Below are 20,258 nucleotides of genomic sequence, written 5' to 3'. Positions count from 1 at the left end.
ATCAGAAGCCTTAGCCTGCTGGCAGAACTAGTATAGTGCAACTCTTTACCTGTGGGCACTTGAGGTCAGCACTGGTTGATGTCACTGTTCCATCTCTCCTCCAGAACCTGACCCGTGAACAAGCTGACTATTGTGTCTCCCACATGAAGCCCTATGTGGATGGCAAGGGCCGAGAACTTCCAACTGCCTTCGACTACGTCGAGTTCACCCGCTCACTCTTTGTGAATTGATCAATCCTCTTGACTTGTAGGCAAGCCTGTCCTACACTGCTTGCCCTGCTATCTCTATCTATCTATCTATCACCTTTGCTGCATGTCACTTCCTCTGCTTTCGAGGAGAATAGTCCAGACAGTGTTACTTTCCAGTGTAACCATAGCCTGCTTAGCTTGGGGTAAGACTTAGTAGAAAATGGTGCTTCAACAAACCGCTTCCAGTCACAATCACCATGCTGTTGTGGGACCCAGACCCATGTTTGAGCCAGCTGCCCTCATTCCCACTTAAATCAAAGCAGCTGGCTCAGCTCCCTTCTCCTCTTCCCAAATCCTGTTTTCATGTAAAAGAAATAAAGGACTCATTTCCCCCCTACAGGCTTTGCTCCTCTTTATCTAGCTTGTTTAGCACATAGCCATCCTGAAGCATGCTACCACCACCACCACCACGACCACGCTCCTTGGGGCTCTCAGGTAGCGATTTCTGCTGCTAGCTGATCCAAGTCCTCTGCCTCCCGGGGTCCTTGTTCTGTGAAGGCTGTGCTCAGCTGCCACACTTTGACCATGCCCTTAGCATCACCAGCGGCTAAGAGCTGTGTCTGCTGGCTGTTAAACTCGAGACAGTAGACAGGACTTCCATCTTGGGTTTGTGTTATTGAAACTGTGGGTTTCTGTGAGCTTTTCTGGAGGTCAAACAGTTGTACATCACCTGCAGGGAGAATGGCTCAGAACATATAGAAACCACAGCAGAGAGCCTGTGGCCACCATCTTCACCACATGACTTTTGCACTTAAAGGGAAGATTGTATGGCTGGTGCCTACCTTCCCCAGAAGCAGCAGCAAAAACCAAGGGGCGCACAGGGGACCAGCGCACAGCAAACAGGTACTTGTGAGAGAGCTGCAGTGAGGTAAGGGGCTGAGCCTGCAGCATGGAGTACAGGTGGACATGGCCATCGGTCCCAGCGCTCAGGAAGAGATTCCTAGACCGTGCAGAGAGAGACCTGCATGGTGCTGTCACCAGCACCTCTTGGGCTCTGCCCATGGAAAGTTGCCTTGGCCTCCAAGGACAAGCCCTGGGACCAACCACCAAATTGCAAAGACTCAGACTTCTGGTGTTTCAAAGCTTGGGGAAGGGTGGCTCCACCCTACCTGTGAAAGGGGGAACAGCTCACAGAATACACGGGGCCACCGTGGGGAGAGAAGGTGAACTGCACTGGGGCCCTCAGCGGCACAGAGCTGGGCATCCGAGTGAGAGCAGCTGCCTCTGACGCCAAGGAACACTTGAGGGGGAAGCCACCTTCTGTGCCCAAAACGAAAAGGCTGGAGTCAAAGCTGGAGAAGGCCACTGATGTCACCCCCACCTCAGTCTCTCCACGGGGTGGCTGTGGAAAAGTATAAGTGATAAGTCCTGACAGCCAGTGGGGCAGGGGAAAGAACACTAAGTAGTGGGTCCCCCAGCCCAGGTGCCTCGGGCGGGCCCGTGGACCTTGGCCTCACCTTCTTCAGCTTGGTGCTCCGAGGCAGCTGCTGCACAGCCAGGGCAAAGCCCTTGGCGAGCCGCAGCTGACCAGCCCCACTGCCTCTCCAGAGCAGCACCTTGCCGTCTGTGGCCGCACTCAGTACCTGGAAGCGGTGGCTATGCCGGGGTTCAGGCAACCACAGCACCTGAGAAGCAGGATAGAGAGGAGCATCCCCAGTATCAGCCTCACCCCCCAGCTGTACCTTGTAAGGGTAAAGAATTCTAGAGGAAACCTCAGAGCCAGGGGCTTCTGATGTCCTTATCCCAGGCAACTATGTCAATACCAGGAAAGCAGGCTCAGGCTGGGGAAGAGCCCTGTGCCCTAGAGGACAAGTCGTGGGTCGCTAACTCAGACTGCAGATCTGAGAATGCCCAGGCAGCTGTCAAACCACCAACTCCCTGGTAACCCAACTCTCAGCAGCTGCTGCCATCCCCTACCACCACCCCTGCCAAGGGAATGGGAAGTGGCTTCCCGCTCCATCCACCCATCAGCCTCCTAACCTGATACACTGGGTCTGTGTGAGTGTCATCTGTCAGACCTGTACGCCAAAGCAGTGGGTCCTCGGGTCGGCTCATGTCCCACACCAGGACTTCCCCACTATACAGCCCCCCTGTGAGGATGAACAGGATCTGAGCATCAGCTCAGCCATGTCTGCCTTCCATCCCATGTAGCCAGGACAAAGGCCTCTTCTGACGATTTCCTGCGAGGAAAAATCCTAATTCCTGGGCCTCAAACTCAGTCCCTCCTTGCTGCAGCCCAGGAACCATCCCCACAGAGGCCCGGGCTGGTGAGATGGCTCAGTGGGTAAGAGCACCCGACTGCTCTTCCGAAGGTCCAGAGTTCAAATCCCAGCAACCACATGGTGGCTCACAACCATCCGTAATGAGATCTGGCGCCCTCTTCTGGAGTGTCTGAAGACAGCTACAGTGTACTTTACATATAATAAATAAAAAAATCTTTAAAAAAAGAAAGCTGAGGCCCATACCCAGAAACCTACCCCTCTAGCAGGCACATCTGTTGTTAGCACCTCTTCATCCTCCCTCCAAGCTCCATACCCCTCACAGGTCCACACAGGCAGATTAACCCCCAGCTGTCTCCCGAGTGGCCTGCCATGGTCCAGCAAAAAGCTGCCTTGAGAAGAGAGGAGGCTGGGGAGGTCTAGGCACTCACCGGCAATGTGGGAGGGCTGTGTGGGATGAAAGGCCAGGCACATGACAGCACTAGGCACCTCCACCACTACTGATGGCTGCTGGGGATTCAGGCCTTGGCGGTCCAGGTTCCAAGTACACACGTAGGCCTTGAGTGTACTCCAGTCTCCATCATCTAGCCTGCACAGGGACATGCCTGAGTGATCTCTGCGGCTCTCATCACCTTTTCTGTCTGCCTCACTAATCACCCCCCAAATTAGCCTGTGTACCCTTAACACCTAGACTGTGCTATGGGTGTGTGTCATAGGTTCCCCTATGGGCACCATGTTCTCTAAAAAGTCCCTGGGCTAAGCATAATGTCACTGTAGGTGGCCTGTTTTTCTTGGTGTTCCAGAAAATTGACCTAGAAAATGCTGACTATGTGCAAAAGACACTTAGAAAGGTGAGAGAGACAAGGACTGAAGAGATGGCTCAATGGTTAAGAGCACTGATTGCTCTTCCAGAGGTCCAGTTCAACTCCCAGCAACCACATGGTGGCTCACAACCATCTGTAATGAGATCTGATGCCCTCTCCTGGTATGTCTGAAGACAGCTACAGTATACTCACATACATAAAATAAATTAAAAAAAAAAAAAAAAAAAAAAGCTGAGACATGATAAAGAGATCAATGCCATTGTAAGCTACACAGTGAGTCCCCCTTCCCAGGGTAGGGAAAAGGGTCCACAGCACCCAAGTGTGTCCATACATGGTGAATGGAGACCACAGAACATCCAGCAACAGAAACCAGAAATGAGTGCGGGCAACCAAGCCTTACTGCCAAGTAGGGAGATGGGCCTTGTGGCATGGGCTCTCAACACCTCCCTCTGCTCTGTACCTAACTCTTAACCCTGCAGCTAGTGAAACAGAAGCTTCAACAAGTCTTCGGATCTCCATTACTTCCCAACCACCCCAGCTGTCACTCACCGACCATAGGCACAGGCCAGCACAGAGCCTGTCGAGTTCCAGGAAATGCCGGTCACGTGCAGACCCTGCCCTTGGGCTAGGGGGTAGACCAGGGTATGCAGACAGGACACCTGCAGAGACAGGCCATTCCTAGTCCTAAGCACTAACTCCATCTAGAAAGTGGGTCCCTACCTGCAGGTGTGTACCTCTTCCCTCAAAGGCAGAGAATATACAGCCTCATGTGCTTACAGGACACTTCAGAACCTTGGACGGGGGCCTGAGATGCACAGCTGAGCAGGCTCCAAGCTTACACCCAGGCAAAAGCTGGAAGGTGGCTAAGGCTGCACATGGGGAGCGAGCGTTAAATGCCACTGGCCTACACACCTATAAAAGGCCAACGTGCCAATTTCATTATGGACTCTACACACCACAGGAAGAAACACAGTGTCTCAATGTATAATGGCAACCCTGCTTCTGCCTCCTGGTGCTGGCGTTATAGGTATGTATGTGCCAGCATGTCTGCTCTACTCCCTGTACCCCAGAGTCAAGCCTCGGGAGTCGTTCTCAGCAAGTGAGAGCTCCAGCAGGCCCTAGAGGGAGGGGCACAGCAGCAGAGAGTCAAAACTCCGTGTAACGCTCCACACCTGCTCATTTCATGACTGACCCTACACCAAGCCTTCAGAAACACATGCCCACTGCCAGGGAGGGTACAAGGCAGTGGCAATGCTGGTGAGCCTCCAAAGGCCATAGGGCAGCAGCCCCGTTCATAGAGACAGAGATGCAAGGAACACAGCCTGCCAATGTGGTGATGCCTGCCTGCAATCCAACACTCAAGAGCCAGAGGCAGGTGGAGTGCCATCAATGAGGTTAGCCTGGGCTACATAGTTAAGTGAGTTCTAGGCCAACCTGGTCTGCATAATGTCTTCCAGGCTAGCCAGAGCTACATAGTAAGGTCCTATTTTTGGTCTGCCGTTTGTTTGTTTGTAAAAGGCACTCTGCTTTGGGGCAGCCCACTACAGCTTGTCTTTGGGACATTCGCTTAGCTAAATGAATTTCTGCTTAAACTGTCAAAAATAAATAAACCAAAACCAAAGTAAAATGAGTGATGCAAATCATCTCTGGTGGCAATGGAGCCATCTCCGTCCAGAGGTAGAGGGGTCTCTGCAAGCTCCAGGCTAGCCTGGACCACACAGTGAGCTCTAGGCCAGCCTAGATACACAGCGAGAACCTCTTCAAAATTTAAAAAGCACACATGGATAGAGGTTCATCACACGTACTGCTCTTCCAGAGAACCTGAGTTCAAAACCCAGCACCAACATCAGGTAACTTAAAACGACCTGTAACTCTGGTTCTAAGAGACGGCACCCTTAGCTGGGTGATGGTGGCACACTCAGGAGGCAGAGGCAGGTGGATCTCTGTGACTTCAAGGCCAGCCTGGTCTACAGAGTGAGTTCCAAGACAGCCAAGGCTACACAGAGAAACCCTGTCTTGAAAACAAAAAACAGACAGACACCCTTTCTGACCTCCATACTCACATGTACAAACCCACAGACAGACAGACAGACAGACAGACAGACACACACACACTAAAAAAAATTAAAACCAGGCAGTGGTGGCACACACATTTAATCCTAACATTTGGGAGGCAAAGGCAGATCTCTGAGTTCCAGGACCATATAAACCCTGTCTCAAAATCAAACAAACAAACCCACACCCTACAGCTAAGTTGGTGTGCTTGTGTGACTGTCACTAACAAGAGTAATACTAGTAAATATTCTTTGTCATCTTGTGTACCTTTTAAAAATAGCTGGGTTTTTTGTGTGTTTAATTTGTTGGGGTTTTTTGTTTTTTGTATTTTTCCTGAGACAGGGTTCTTAGCCTCCTCAGTCTGGAATCAGAAATGGATAACACCATGCCAAGCACATAAATGCTCTTGATTTTTAATCCTCGAGTTCAGTCCTCAGCACTGCATAAACAGATGTGGTATTGTTTGTCCACCACCTCAGTACTCAGTGGTGAGGGGCAGCAGTCAGAAGTTCAAGGTCTGCACACAGGCAGGCATGTCTAGCTATAGGTCTGGGGCAGGGCTTGGTGACAGAGTATGCGGTCACCATGCACGTGCCCTGGCTTCAATCTGCAGCACCAAAGCCAATGTTAAAGTATCTGTGACAATAACTGGAGAGGTAGAGGTGACTCGAGGCCCACTGTCAAACAAGGTTGACGCTTCAGCTGCCAACACAGCTGAACACCCAGGTCTACAAGGGTCAGCTTGGAGCCGTGCCTTGAAGATGGAAATGCCAAGACACCTGGTACCTTTAGCACACAGTCCAGGATTCAGGTTCCAGCTCAGGTAACTCAGAGCTGTGCAGCCCTGGGCAAAGCACTGCATCTCCACAGGCCCCATCTAGAAAGTGGAGACAGTAGGGCTACAGTTGCCCTGAGAGAAGAGACCACAGCAGGTCATAGCAAGGATGGTGCCAGGGTAGTGGCAGGCTGCCCTGGCGACAACCCCACACCTCTTCAGCAACTCGATTTTGTTTCAGTCACAGGCTTCCCCCAAGAGGGCCACCTCCTCGAGGCCAGGGTGAGCCAGCTCTACACTCTGCACCTGGTATACTGGCTGGTGCTGGCACTACTGTCCCAAGCCAGCAGCCCCCATCTTACCGTCTGCTGCTGCTCAGTCCAGTTCACCTCATAGCCATCGAAGGCATGACTCTGCCAGTTGTTGTTCAGCTCCCGGATGACCATGGCCTCCACCCTCCGGAGAAAGGCTTCCAGCCTGAGGGTGTCATACTGGGAAACAGGAGCCATGGCTGCTGGCTCCTCGGGAGCCTCTGTCTGTACCTGAGCATCTGCATGTGTCCGGGCCTGGGCAGACGCCTCGGCTGTGGCAATGCCTGCTGTCTGGCAACTTTTCTGGAAAGAGATTAAAACCAGGGTCATGGGCCAGTAAAATGGTCCAGTGGATAAAGGCGCTTATCACCAAGTCCAATGACCTGGATCCAATTCCCAAAACCTACATAGTGGAGAGAGCTGACTCCTGAAGTTGTCTTCAGACCTGCACACACGTCTGTGCGAACACACACAGCTGGGGGGATTGTTTCCTGGAGAGATGGCTTCGTGGTTTAAGAGCACATACTGTATCCTCTATGTCGTGGCACACGCCTTTAATCCCAGCACTTGGAAGGCAGGAACATACCGATCCCTGTAAGTTTGAGACCCGCCTGGTCTATTGCCCTAGCTTGTTCTCTGTTGCTGGGATAAAGCACTAACCAAAATCAACGCAGGGAGAAAAGTTTCTTTGACTTACAGAGTCAGGGCAGGAATTCCCGTTTCCCGGCAGATTCCCACCTGCAGACAGGAACTGACTGTAGCAGAGAGCACAGAGGAGTGCTGCTCACTAACTTGCTCTCCATGGCTTGCTCAGCTCTCTACTCTTCTTCTACGGGCCAGGATCACCTGTGGATTGGCACTGCCCATGGTTGGCTAGGCCCTCAATAGCAATCATTAATCAGGACGATGTGATATAGGCATTTTTGCAATCGATGTCCCCTCTCTACAAATGACCCTAGCTTGTATCAAAATCAAGCATCTTGCTGGGCGTGGTGGCGCACACCTTTAATCCCAGCACTTGGGAGGCAGAGGCAGGCGGATTTCTCAGTTCGAGGCCAGCCTGGTCTACAGAGTGAGTTCCAGGACAGCCAGGGCTACACAGAGAAACCCTGTCTCGAAAAACAAAAACAAAATCAAGCATCTTTCTTTCAGACAGGTATTCATGACAAGCCAGTGGGGAGAAAGAGCCACCATTCCTACACCTTCACCTCCTCCCTGTCAGTTAAGCACAGGACCCACTTGGGGAGAAGCTGTAGGCACAGACCAACCCAGAGCCACAGCCACCCTTGTCATCATCTTGTCTATCAAAAGAGACTCTTGGGAAAGAGGCCCATACCTCTGCCACCCACCAAGGTTCTGTACATGAAGCCCCTATGGGCCGAAAAACCCTAGAACTTGGGTGTAGTGCCTTTCTCAGCCCCACAGGATACTACATTCAGACACGGTCCCTGGCAGCCAGCTGTCTGTTTTATTAACTTCATACTTGCTCAGAATTCCCAAGTGGCAACACACTTGGGAATTCTGACCCTCCAACACAGGGTCCCATTTCACCATTTATGCATGTCTGGCACTTCACATAGTGTTTGGGAAGCAGATGTGTATTTATGTGTACACACACACACACACACACGCAGGGGTGCTTGGCTCTGGCAGGCCTGAAGGGGTTGGCCCCACAGCCAGCCACATGGGAACAGAAAAGGCCTTGCCAGTCCCTTCAGGCTCAAGTGAGGGAGAACCAATTGGGAGCTGCTGTGTGGAGACTGCTGGAGCCAGTCCTACAGTGAGCAAAGGGGATAGAGCCAAGTCTCAGGTAGAGGCAGGCTGGTGCCAACAACACTGGTGGCTCCTACCTGTGGTCTCAGAGCTTGGGAGGCTCCTCTGGACTCCACACATGTGCACATACAGGCACAAAATAATGATGGTAGATTCCAATTTCTGCCTCTCAGAACCAGATGCCTAGTCCACATGGAGGTCTTGAGGTATGCACACCACAGGGTCCACCGTGAGCTGTTTGGGTGGTATCTGCTACTTACTGTCAAAGTTGAGCCAATACAGGGGCTGGAGCAGCAGGGGTACTCAGCGCATGCTAACGCAGTGGTTCTCAACCTGTGGGTCTGGACCCACATGAGGGTCATATACCAGATATCAAGCATATCAAATATTTGTTATAAGCCAGGCGTAGTGGCGCACACCTTTGATCCCAGGGGAGCAGAGGCCAGCCTGGTCTACAAAGTGAGTTCCAGGACAGCCAGGCTATACAGAGAAACCCTGTCTCAAAAAACAAACAAAAAAAAAAAAAAAAAAAAAAATTGTTATAATTCACAACAATAGCAAAATTACAGTTGTGAACAGCAAGGAAATAATTTTATGGCAGGAGGTTACCCCAACATGAGGAACTGTCACAGCATTACATTAGGAAGGCTGAGAACCACTGCTCTAAAGGGCTCTCTGGACTGGTCCAACTCCCTGCTCAGTCCTGGAACTTGGATTGATAGAGAAAGCAGCTGCCCACCTCGCCAGGACAGCAGCCCAGGACAAGCCGTGCTAGACCTAGACCTAGGGCAAGTCAGAGGTCAACGCATCAGCCTAGGTGGACAGAGCCAATGTCTTCAGTGGTCAGAGTGCTGTGGTCATTATGGTGTGAGGGTACGTGTCTTTAATTCCAGGACATCCTGAGCTACTCTGTCTAAAAAAGAAAGGAAAAAAAAAAAAAGAACCGAAAATGTGATCTAACTCAGCCACATTGACTAACAGCTACAATGCTACCAAACAGAAAGTGGAGGTGGGGGGTCACACCTTGTCCTTGGCTACATATTAAGTTCAAACCCAGGCGGGCAGCACTGGACTTTCTTTAAATTGTTTGGCTTTTTTTTTTTTCTGTTTGTTTTGTTCTTTCTGGTTTGTCTGTTTTCTTTCTTTCTTTTTTTTTTTTTTTTTTTTTGGTTTTTTGAGACAGGGTTTCTCTGTGCAGCCCTGGCTATCCTGGAACTCTCTTTGTAGACCAGGCTGACCTCGAACTCAGAAATCCGCCTGCCTCTGCCTCCAAGTGCTGGGATTAAAGGCGTGCGCCACCATGCCTGCCTGGCCTGTTTGTTTTTCAGTTGCTTGTTTTGAGAGGAAAAATAAAGGGTGTGGCTTTGGATGAGGGGAGGATTTGGGAGGAGTTTGGAAAGAGGGACCATGATCAAAATATGTTATGTGGAAAAAAAAGGATTTTAAAATGAAAATTAATGGCGTGTGTGTGTGTGTGTGTGTGTTTCTGATTCTGGGATGAAGTCCAAGGCCACAAAGCCAGCCCCTTCACCCTCTTTTCTGATGGACCCTATTCACCTGGTCTTGACAATGAACAAGAGGCCACCAAAGTCCCTTGGCTTCTCCAGGCCTCAGGTCTGCTCTACCCCACACCCCCATCCATGACTGTTCCCTTCCAGTGCCTGTGTGAACACTCGTTGATATACACTCGATGTGAGAGCACTATAGCAGACACGCACCTATCTGACCCAGTGTTAAGGACATGCAATACCTCGTAAGAGCACTGAGCAAGGGGCCTGGAGAGATGGCTCATCAGTTAAGAGCACTGACGTCTCTTCCAGAGGACCTGAGTTCAATTCCCAGCAACCACATGGTGGCTCACAACCATCTGTAGTAGGATCTAATGCCTCTTCTGGTGTGTCTGAAGAGAACAATGGTGTACTCATACATTACATATATATATAGACTAAGCAATGCAGAGCCAGCAACCGGCCCAGCCTCGCTCCAGTGTGCACTGTCCACATACACTCGCTGACACCCTGACTATGCAAGTGCTGTTTCTCCCACGTCCAGGGTCTGAAGATGACCTTCAGCTTCTGGTCCTCTTAGTTCTACCTGGAATTATAGGTATATGTCCCATACGGACACACACAAACCCAGCCACACCCGTAGCTGAACTTGGCTCTGAGTGCTTCTGCAGCAAACAGCTACTCAAAAGACTTGGACTCATGGGAGAGGCCAGGCCGGGAGATGAGCTGTATGCAGTAATTGCTACATTTCTGGTTAGTCTGGGTCTCTTCACAAGGCCTTAAAAAGGATCTAGAGACAAAAGTGTCACACACCTTAATCCCAGCACTCAGGAGGTGGAGGCAGGAGGATCGTCCTAAATTTGAGGCCAGCTTGAGCAACAATGTCTCAAAGCAGGGAAGGGGGCCCCAGGCATGGTGGCAGGCCTGTCAGCCCAGTACCAAGGCTTTGGTGGGAGAAGCCACAGGTTTACTTAATGGCACAGGCTCCAGCAGAGGGCGCCATGTGTCGTGATAGACAGGCATGCCTGGAGAGAAGGATACTCAAAGTTCATTCAAGTGAGCAGGAGAGGAGCAGAAGGTGCCTACCCTGCAGTCCCTGGGATGTAAAGACAGAAACTGCTCAGCTCATATTTCCTAGGTTTCTCTCTAGGAACTCAGGGCTCCTTCCCCTCCCTCTCACAAGGAGCTCTGAGGAAAAGGTCCTAGAGATGAGTGTGCACTGAAAGCAACTCCACACCACACAACTGCACACTTTAAAAGAGCAGGGTGGGGCCAGGCGGTGGTGCACGCCTTTAATCCCAACCTCTTGAAGGCAGAAGCAGGCAGATCTCTGAGTTCAAGGCCAGCCTGGTCTATAGAGCAAGATCCAGGACACAGAGGGATACAGAGAAACCCTGCCGTGAAAATTCAAAGCAAACAAACAAAAAAGAGCAGGATTGGGCTCAGCCAAATGGCTCAACAGGCAAAGATGCTCATCACTGAGCCTGTTCTTCAAGACCTGCACAGTGAAAGGAGAGAGCTAACTCCCAAACTGTCCCTATGACAGACATGCACTGTGGCATTTACACTAGTGCCCCCCCCCACACAAAATGTAACAATCTTAAAAATAAAAACATAAAAAGCCGGGCGTGGTGGCGCACGCCTTTAATCCCAGCACTCGGGAGGCAGAGGCAGGTGGATTTCTGAGTTCGAGGCCAGCCTGGTCTACAGAGTGAGTTCCAGGACAGCCAGGGCTACACAGAGAAACCCTGTCTCGAAAAAACAAAACAAAACAAAAATAAATAAATAAATAAATAAAATAGGGCTGGAGAGATGGCTCAGTGGTTAAGAGCACTGACTGCTCTTCTGAAGGTCCTGAGTTCAAATCCCAGCAACCACATGGTGGCTCACAACCATCTGTACAGCTACAGCACACTCACATACATAAAATAAATAAACAAACATAAAATAAAGCTGGGCGTGGTGGCGCACACCTTTAATCCCAGCGCGGGGGGGGGGGGGGGGGCAGAAGCAGGCGAATTTCTGGGTTGGAGGCCAGCCTGGTCTACAGAGTGAGTTCCAGGACAGCCAGGGCTACACAGAGAAACCCTGTCTCAAGCCACCACCACCACCCCCCAAAAAAAACATAAAATAAAAATCAAAGATCATAGTGGAGTAGCCAGCCATGCAGGAGACTGAGGCAGAAGGATCACATGAACCCAAGGGTCTGTAATAACCTGAGCAAAATATCAAGACTGATTTATCTTACATTATGTGTACTTTGCCTAGAAGACAGTGGTTGTTTTGGAACTAGATTCAAGGTCTGAGTCCTCTTCAGGAGTAGGGAGTGCTCCCTACCTACTAAGCCACAGTCTTGGCAGTCCACCTGGTACATGTATACTTTACCATTATCCTTTTTTTTTTTTTAAAGATTTATTTATTTATTATATTTAAGTACACTATAGCTGTCTTCAGACACACCAGAAGAGGGCATCAGATCTCATTACGGGTGGTTGTGAGCCACCATGTGGTTGCTGGGATTTGAACTTCGGACCTTCGGAAGAGCAGTCGGGTGCTCTTACCCACTGAGCCATCTCACCAGCCCCCATTATCCTTTTTTTTTTTTTGAGGCAGGGCTCATGGAATCTAGACTAATCTAGAACTCATTATGTAGCCAACCATGGCCTTGAACACCTGACTCAGTGTCCACCCTGCACCGCCCTCCCCCCTCTACTCCCCCAATCAACAGTCATCAGCTACCAGACCTGGCTACCTTCTCCTCATAGGATAGACCTCCTGGTACTTTTGACAGCAGACTGAGTTATGCAAGTAGTTACTAACTCCAGCTCAACATAAAATCTGATTCCCGCCGGGCGTGGTGGCGCATGCCTTTAATCCCAGCACTCGGGAGGCAGAGGCAGGCGGATTTCTGAGTTCGAGGCCAGCCTGGTCTACAGAGTGAGTTCCAGGACAGCCAGGGCTACATAGAGAAACCCTGTCTCGAAAAAAAAAAAAAAAAAAATCTGATTCCCAGATCACACCATACACCTGCTATCCAGGGTCACAGCAGGCTGCAGGCAGTATGCACCTCTAGGGCATCCCAGAGGCTCCAAGCACTGGAGGGACAGATACTCAAACTCTAAACCTCTGCCGAGAGAGCAGCAGCACACTTTCATATTAGCCATGGTACTTCCCACAGGAACTAACACACCCCACTAGAAACGACCTCAGGCCTGAGAGATGGCTCAGCGGCTAAGAGCACCCACTGCTCTTCCAGAGGTCCTGAGTTCAATTCCCAGCAACCACACGGTGGCTCACGACCATCTGTAATGAGATCTGTCGCCCCCTTCTTTTTTTTTTTTTTAAGATTTGTTTGTTTATTTATTTATTTATTATATGTAAGTACACTGTAGCTGTCTTCAGACACTCCAGAAGAGGGCGTCAAGATTTCGTTACAGATGGTTGTGAGCCACCATGTGGTTGCTGGGATTTGAACTTCGGACCTTCGGAAGAGCAGTTGGGTGCTCTTACCTTCCAGCCCCTGTCGCCCTCTTCTGACGTGTCTATAGAGAGTAATGGTGTACTCATATACATAAAATAAATAAATCTTTAAAAAGAAAGAAAGAGCCGCAAGAGCCAACCCTTAGTAAGAACCCCTAACCCAATCTCAAGCTAACAATCAGAAACTCTTCCTTCAATGAGCAGATTAGTCTTGGCTGAGAAAGAAGCCAGGTATCGTAGTTAGTGTACGCCTTTGGGACCACCAGTTGGATCTCTGTGATGTCCAAGACCAGCCAAGGGTACATGGGAGACTCTATCTCAAAAAAATTTTTCCAAAAAAAACCAACCTTGTCTACAGAGAAAGTTCCAGGATAACCAGGGCTAAATAGAGAAAAGCCTGAGGTGAAAAAAAAAAAAGGGCTGGAGAGATGGCTCAGTAGGTAAGAGCACTGACTGCTCTTCCAGAGGTCCTGAGTTCAATTCCCGTCAACCACATGGTGGCTTACAATCATCTGTAATGAGATCTGATGCCCTCTCTGGTGTGTCTGAAGACAGCAACAGTATACTATGTATGATAATAAATAAATCTTTGGGTTGGAGCAAGTAGGGACTGAGCAAACGGGGTGGACCAGAGTGAGCAGAGGTTCTAAAATTCAATTCCCAACCATATGAAGGCTCACAACCACCTGTACAGTGTACGCATATACATAAAATAAAAAAATATTTTTTTAAAAAAACACACAAACTCGGGAGGCAGAGGCAGGCGGATTTCTGAGTTCGAGGCCAGCCTGGTCTACAAAGTGAGTTCCAGGACAGCCAGAGCTATACAGAGAAACCCTGTCTCGAAAAACCAAAAAAAAAAAAAAAAACACACAAGCCGGGCGTGCTGGCACACGTCTTTAATCCCAGCACTCGGGGGGGGGGGGGGGTGCAGAGGCAAGCGAAACCCTGTCTAGGGAAAAAAAAAAAAAAACACAAAAGAACAAAACATGCAAACACACTCACTGCTCTTCAGAGGAGACCATTGGCTCTCAGACCCCGCATGACAGCTCACAGTTCTGAGCAGCTCCAGGACCCCAGCATCTGACACCCTCTCCTGGACGCCCAGAATACCACAATCTCATATAGTATACAAACAGAACACTCTTATACAAGAAATAACTAAATGTGAACGTAAGGCTTTCTTTCCAGTGCACTGCTGAAAGGCAGACATACAGTACCACCTGCCCATGCTGATTTCTCGAGCGGAGCTGGCCAGAGAGCAAGGTACTTACAGCCCAGGCTCCCTGACAGGAAGGAGACTGGAAACATCATCTTTGTGCTGTTTTGTTGTATTTTAAAACACGGTTTCTCTATGTAGCCCTGGCTGTCCTGGAACTCACTGTGTAGACCAGGCTGGCCTTGAACTCAGAGATCCACCTGCCTCTGCCTCCTGAGTGGTGGGCCTATAGGTGTGCACCACCACCGCCTGGCTGACTGGAAGCATCTTAGCAGTTTACTAAAAGGAAATGAAGTTCTGGAAATGTTCTTTAGTCCAGCACTCGAGAAGAGGTCACTGGGTCCCTAAAGCTGGAGTTACAGATGATTGTGAGCCACCTTGTAGACAATGAAAGCTCAACCCGGGTCCTCTGAGAAGGCACCCAATGCTCTGTACTGCTGAGCTGGCTCTCCAGGGCCCCCAAAATAAATTTCTTACCTTTTGTAAGTTATGCATATACATGTGTGTGTGTGTGTGTGTGTGTGAGAGAGAGAGACAGACAGATCCCCAAAGAGTTCATAAGAGGGTACTGGGTTCCCTGAAGCTAGATTTACAGATGGTTGTGAACCACTAATGTGGTGGGTACTGGGAATAGAACCTGGGTCTTCCTGAAGAGCAGCAAATGCTCTTAAGCACTCTCCAGCTCCAAGTTAGACTTTCTAGGTTGAAGGGCTGGCCGGTGACTGGGTACTTGCACAGGCTGAGGCAATGCACGGGATCCCCAGAACCTCCTAAAATTCCCACTTCCTTTATGCTCGCCAGCATTCTGCTGCAGTGCAATAGTGAACAGGGCTGGTCCACTCTGGGCGACCACTGTGCCATGGAGCCGGGAGTAGTGCCCATCAGCCTCTAAGCTGTGTGCACTGTACATGTGTGGCTGCCTTAAGGATCATATTTGTACTTATGTGTGTATGTGTACATCCGGGTGCCTCCCCAAGTGTGTGCTGGAGTCTGCAGAAGAGGACATTGTGTCCCCTAGAGCTGCCATTACATGCAGCCATGGGTGCTCAACCTCACTGCTAGACACCAAAGCCATGTCTTCTGAAAGAGCAGTCAGGCGGGTGGTGGCGCACGCCCCTAATCCCAGTACTTGGTCACCAGAGTGAGTTCCAGGACAGCCAGGGCTACACTGAGAAACCCTGTCTCAAAAACAAAAAACAAAACAAACAAAAAAAAGCTTTTCTTCTTGATACTTATTTTTACATATATGGGTGCTTTGCTCACAGTGTATGTTCATGCACCACATGTGTGCCTGGTGCCTGCAGATATCAGAGGAGAGTGTCAGAGGCCCTGGAAATGGAGTTAGATGGTTGTGAGTCACCATGTGAGTGCTGGGAATCAAACCCGGGTGTTCTTAACTGCTGAGCCATCTCACTAGTCTGTTTTTGAGAGAAGGTCTCATATAGCCCAGGCTGATCTCCAATCTCTGATTCCCCTGCCTCCACTCTCCAAGTGCTAGAACTACAAGTGTATCAGCCATGTGGCCCTCCACTTCTCTACCAACCCAATTTTTTCCTAAATTTTAGACATAAACCACTGATACCAAGAGGAAAAGTCGCCCATGTTCTCCTGTCGCCTTCATTCTCACAGCTAATGAAGCAGGCAGGGTGCTTAAGGCCAAGCCCAGACTTCCTGAGTGTCACCCACAGGACTCAAATGGTACACAGAAACTACTGACTCCCAAAAACTGTCCCCCAACTCCCACCAGCACATGGCACGTTCATGGCCACCCACACACTCTCAAGCAATGCATCAGTAAATAAAAGAATGAAAAACCTAAGAATCTCCTTCAGGATTCAGGATCTGCCCCCAGTGCGGAGGCCTTTACACTCCGTGGATCTGGGTCATTCCCTACAGCCTTACAGGGTTCTGGAAGTCTGTCTACAAGAAAACCAATGGCGAGCCGGGCGTGGTGGCCCACGCCTTTAATCCCAGCACTCGGGAGGCAGAGGCAGGTGGATTTCTGAGTTCGAGGCCAGCCTGGTCTACAAAGTGAGTGCCAGGACAGCCAGGGCTATACAGAGAAACACTGTCTCGAAAAACCTAAAAAAAAAAAAAAAAAAAAAAAAGAAAACCGATGGCATTCTGATTCACTCTTTAAGGGGAGAAAAAAAAAGTTAGATCAGGGGGCTGGAGAGATGGCTCAGTGGTTAAGAGCACACAGACTGCTCTTCCAGAGGTCCTGAGTTAATTCCCAGCAGCCACATGGTGGCTCACAACCATTTGTAATGGGGTCTGATACCCTCTTTTGGTGTGTCTGAAGACAGCTACAGTGTACTCACATACATAAAATAAATCTTTTTTTGGTTTTGTTTTGTTTTGTTTTTTCGAGACAGGGTTTCTCTGTATAGCTCTGGCTGTCCTGGAACTCACTTTGTAGACCAGGCTGGCCTCGAACTCAGAAATCTGCCTGCCTCTGCCTCCCGAGTGCTGAAAAGAAGTTTGACTGAACTGATGATTTCAGTCAGGAGTCTTCCAAACGATCTCCTCAGCAAGCAGGAGCTGTTTTGAGCACCCTGCTAGACCAGGACACAAATCACAAGCTTGCTGCAAGGACACAGTGCACTCTAACATGGTCATGCTTCTTGCTTTCCACTGCAAGGGCTTCCATGTCCCAGGGCCCGGAGAAGGGCCTGGAACGCAGAGCAGATCAGGGCATGAGACTGTAGGCCCACAAGGCTCAAGCCAAGGCTGCAGACACCACTGGGGCTTGGGTTGGAGGCAGACTGGTCAACAGCAGTCTTCTCTTGTGAGTTCTGCAAGACTTTACTTGACCTGTCTCTACTTACCCATTTTGGTCTAACCTGGGACCACTCTCCCTTTTCCTCAAGGATTCTCCAGCCCCTTCCAACACCTCAAACAAATGTGCTGACTCCAGCTCCAGAGTCAGCCAGTGCTCACTCTTGATCTGGTCTTCTCAAAGGCACTCAACATCCATTCTTCCAAGAGTTCCTCAGCCCTGCTCTGTCGGTAGCATGACACACCTATGTGGCATTACAGTACATTGTCTACATACATGGCTTACTATAACCCTTGCAACCACCAGGAAAGCAGCTATCGCCAGGTTCCCTGCTGATGAATCCCTAACACACCAGTCGGTCAGCATCAGGCCTCATTATTTGTATGTTTTTAGATTACACTAGAAAACCATAGCAGGGCAATGGTGAGACAGGCCTTTTAATTCCAGCAATCTCTGAGTTCAAGGCCAGCCTAGTTTCCAGAGCAAGTTCCAAGACAGCCAGGGCACACAGAGAAACTCTTGTCTCACAAAAACAAAAGCAAACAAACAAACAAAAAAGCAACAACAAGCCGGGCGTGGTGGCGCACGCCTTTAATCCCAGCACTCGGGAGGCAGAGGCAGGCGGATTTCTGAGTTCGAGGCCAGCCTGGTCTACAAAGTGAGTTCCAGGACAGCCAGAGCTATACAGAGAAACCCTGTCTCGAAAAACCAAAAAAAAAAAAAGCAACAACAAAGGAACATAGAAACCCGTTCAAGCTAGCCCTCAAGGTATCTGACCATTTCAAAAACCAATAATGTCAAGTTGAAATGCCTAAAAACTGCCATTTACAAAAAAAAAAAAAAAAAAAAAAAAACCCTTCCAAAAAAGGCTCAGCTGGCAAGGGCACTTAGCCAAGCACCACACCCTGACTTGGATTCCCAGGCCCCTCGAGGTGCAAAGAGATAACAACCTTGTGCAAAGTTCTCCTCTGACCTCCACAGGCGCTGTGGCACGTGCACGATCCACCAAGTAAATTAACTACATGTCATTTAACAACAGCATGGGACCCCTAAGAGTTTTGTTGCCCTGGTTTGCTTTTGTTGTTGTTTGTTTTCGTTGGTTGGTTTCTTTCTCCTCTGAGACTGAAAAAAGGCTAACGCGAAAGCATCTGTGAGTTAAGTTTTTTCCTTAAAACATGAAAACACGCGGACCAGTGGTGGCGCACACCTTTAATCCCAACACTCGGGAAGCAGAGGCAGGCGGATTTCTGAGTTCGAGGCCAGCCTGGTCTACAGAGTGAGTTCCAGGACAGCCAGGGATACACAGAGAAACCCTGTCTCGAAAAAAAAAAACAAAAACAAAAACAAAAACAAAAAAACCGTGAAAACACAATGCGGCGCCAGGCCTTCCCGCCCGCGCTGCCATAGCGGGCCCGCGCCCTCACCGTCTCCCCGCGGATCCCCTGGACGCTCCTCCACTGCGAGGGCACGGACGCCACGCCCAGGGTCTCGTCCTGAAGAGGCGCCGGCCGCCCTCGCCCTTCGGCGACGCCAGCCCCGCCAGCAGCCAGGGCAGCAGCTCCAGCGCTTCCAACGCGCGGAAAATGCCTGGGCGACGCGCGCATTGTCATGGCGACGGTCCCGCCCTCTCGCGCCTGCGCCCTGGAACGTGACCTTAGTGGGTTCACCCCCACAAACGGAAGTCCGAAGAGAGGAAGTGAAGCGGTCGGCGCCGTTTTTGAACTGGTTACAGCATCGTCTTTAAGGCCCAGAAGAAAAATAATGAAGATGTTTATCAGCCAATACAACAAAACGGCAGCGGTTTGGGATTGCCCTATCCCCAGAGGCCATTTTGGGGTCCGGAACAGCTCTTCGTGGTATAAGGAAAAGAGCGGAAGTGAGGCGTGGACTCCAGGTTCAAAGATGGCGCTGAGCGGCCGAGCACAGAGACAGGACGGCCTGTGGCGGCCTAGTGGGCCATGCTGGTCCGGAGACCCTGCCGGGCTGGAAGCAGCCGACTACTCCAGAACCGTACTTTGCGCCGTTTGAGTTAGCGTCATTTCCAGTGAATGGAATGAAATGGATCATACACAGATCGAACGTGGAATTGAATGGATGGGAGGCCTAATAATAAATTTACATAAACAATAACAAATCAAATGCTTGTTAAATTAAAATTCGAGACTAACAACAGGAGATGATAGATGGCCCCAGGTTCAGTCCTCAACACACACGAAATGGGCACAACTACAAGTTAGTGCGTGCCTATTGTGTGTCAAGCCAAGCACCCAAAGGCTTATGTTTTTTGGGTTTTTGTTTGTTTGTTTTGTTTTTCGACACAGGGATTCTCGGTATAGCCCTGGCTGTCCTGGAACTCACTCTGTAGACCAGGCTGGCCTTGAACTCAGAAATCCGCCTGCCTCTGCCTCCCGAGTGCTGGGATTAATTAAACGCGTGCGCCACCACGCCCGGCAGAGGCTGTTGAATGAGTGTTTATCTTATTAAATCCTTAGCCTTCCGTGTGCTTGCTTGTTAGTTAGCTGGTTTACTTTTTGAAGTGCTGAGGTTGAACCCCGGGGCTTTCTGCATGCCAGCTCCTATGTTCTACCAATGAACTACCCCTATAGCTCAATTGTTATTACTCCTGTGCCTCTTGGATATGTTTACAGTCAGATAGGAAATCGTCCAAAGTCACCCAGTAAGATCTTACAGGTGGCCTGCCTGGTCCCCCAAACTAAGCCTGGAGCCTCTAGACAACCATCTGCTAGTTTAGGCCTCTGGGTCTATTTCCTCGTTTCTGAGACTAGGAAGCCTGCCATGGTCCTGTTCTCAGTGCACCACCCAGGGACAGGATCCCCCTCAGCAGAGCAGCCAAGGCCAGGAAGGCCGATTAGATTAGCAGCACTGGGAGGGATAATAAAAAGCCATAGAAGTCTTCCTAACACGGACTGCTTTGCAAACATCACCAAGGATTCCAAAAATCATACTCAGGACTCAAAGATTAAGAACACTGGCTGCTTGCTTTTCCAAGACACTCAGGTTCAATTCCCAGGACCCTTGTGGCAGCTAATAACTGTCTGCAAGTCCA

At 49.9% G+C, this 20,258-nt stretch overlaps 2 protein-coding genes across 11 annotated transcripts in view; one reads left to right on the top strand and one right to left on the bottom strand.

The window, feature by feature from the left end:
* Positions 1 to 585, top strand: part of Sptan1 (spectrin alpha, non-erythrocytic 1) — a 69,280-nt gene extending 68,695 nt beyond the window's left edge. For all 9 annotated transcript variants that reach the window (XM_085835054.1, XM_085835060.1, XM_085835057.1 and 6 more), the window contains one exon: positions 105 to 585. In XM_085835054.1, coding sequence (XP_085691180.1) covers positions 105 to 230 — 126 coding nt within the window. In that variant the 3' untranslated portion in view covers positions 231 to 585. The remainder of the gene's footprint in view (positions 1 to 104) is intronic.
* Dync2i2 (dynein 2 intermediate chain 2) lies at positions 586 to 18,810 on the bottom strand. Of its 2 annotated transcripts, none has more exons than XM_021184569.3 (9): positions 18,616 to 18,810; positions 6,484 to 6,735; positions 3,841 to 3,950; positions 2,899 to 3,056; positions 2,229 to 2,338; positions 1,706 to 1,873; positions 1,358 to 1,590; positions 1,031 to 1,188; positions 586 to 918 (listed from the first exon to the last, which is right to left on the bottom strand). In XM_021184569.3, the coding sequence occupies exons 1-9, from the start codon at positions 18,799 to 18,801 to the stop codon at positions 680 to 682; spliced, it is 1,614 nt and encodes a 537-aa protein (XP_021040228.1). In that variant the 5' UTR covers positions 18,802 to 18,810; the 3' UTR covers positions 586 to 679. The 2 variants fall into 2 exon arrangements, with proteins under 2 accessions (XP_021040228.1, XP_029330162.1); XM_029474302.2 differs by lacking the exon at positions 18,616 to 18,810 and adding an exon at positions 6,840 to 7,235.
* Positions 18,811 to 20,258: the final 1,448 nt, after the last annotated feature.

Source organism: Mus caroli, unplaced genomic scaffold (genome assembly GCF_978045245.1).
Source record: "Mus caroli unplaced genomic scaffold, Mus_caroli_1 scaffold_2, whole genome shotgun sequence".
NCBI lineage: Eukaryota > Metazoa > Chordata > Mammalia > Rodentia > Muridae > Mus > Mus caroli.
The sequence above is the reverse complement of the archived record's forward strand: the minus strand, read 5'-3'. Positions and strand labels throughout refer to the sequence as shown.

What these genes read in the sequence shown, in the direction of transcription:
- Dync2i2 (XM_021184569.3), bottom strand. Translation starts at nt 18,801, where the DNA reads ATGACAATGCGCGCGTCGCCCAGGCATTTTCCGCGCGTTGGAAGCGCT. An exon ending in CTGGCCTGTGCCTATGGTCG is followed by an intron (nt 3,057 to 3,840) that starts GTGAGTGACAGC and finishes GTCCCTGTGCAG; the next exon opens with GCTAGATGATGGAGACTGGA. An exon ending in GGAGCACCAAGCTGAAGAAG is followed by an intron (nt 1,591 to 1,705) that starts GTGAGGCCAAGG and finishes ACTTTTCCACAG; the next exon opens with CCACCCCGTGGAGAGACTGA.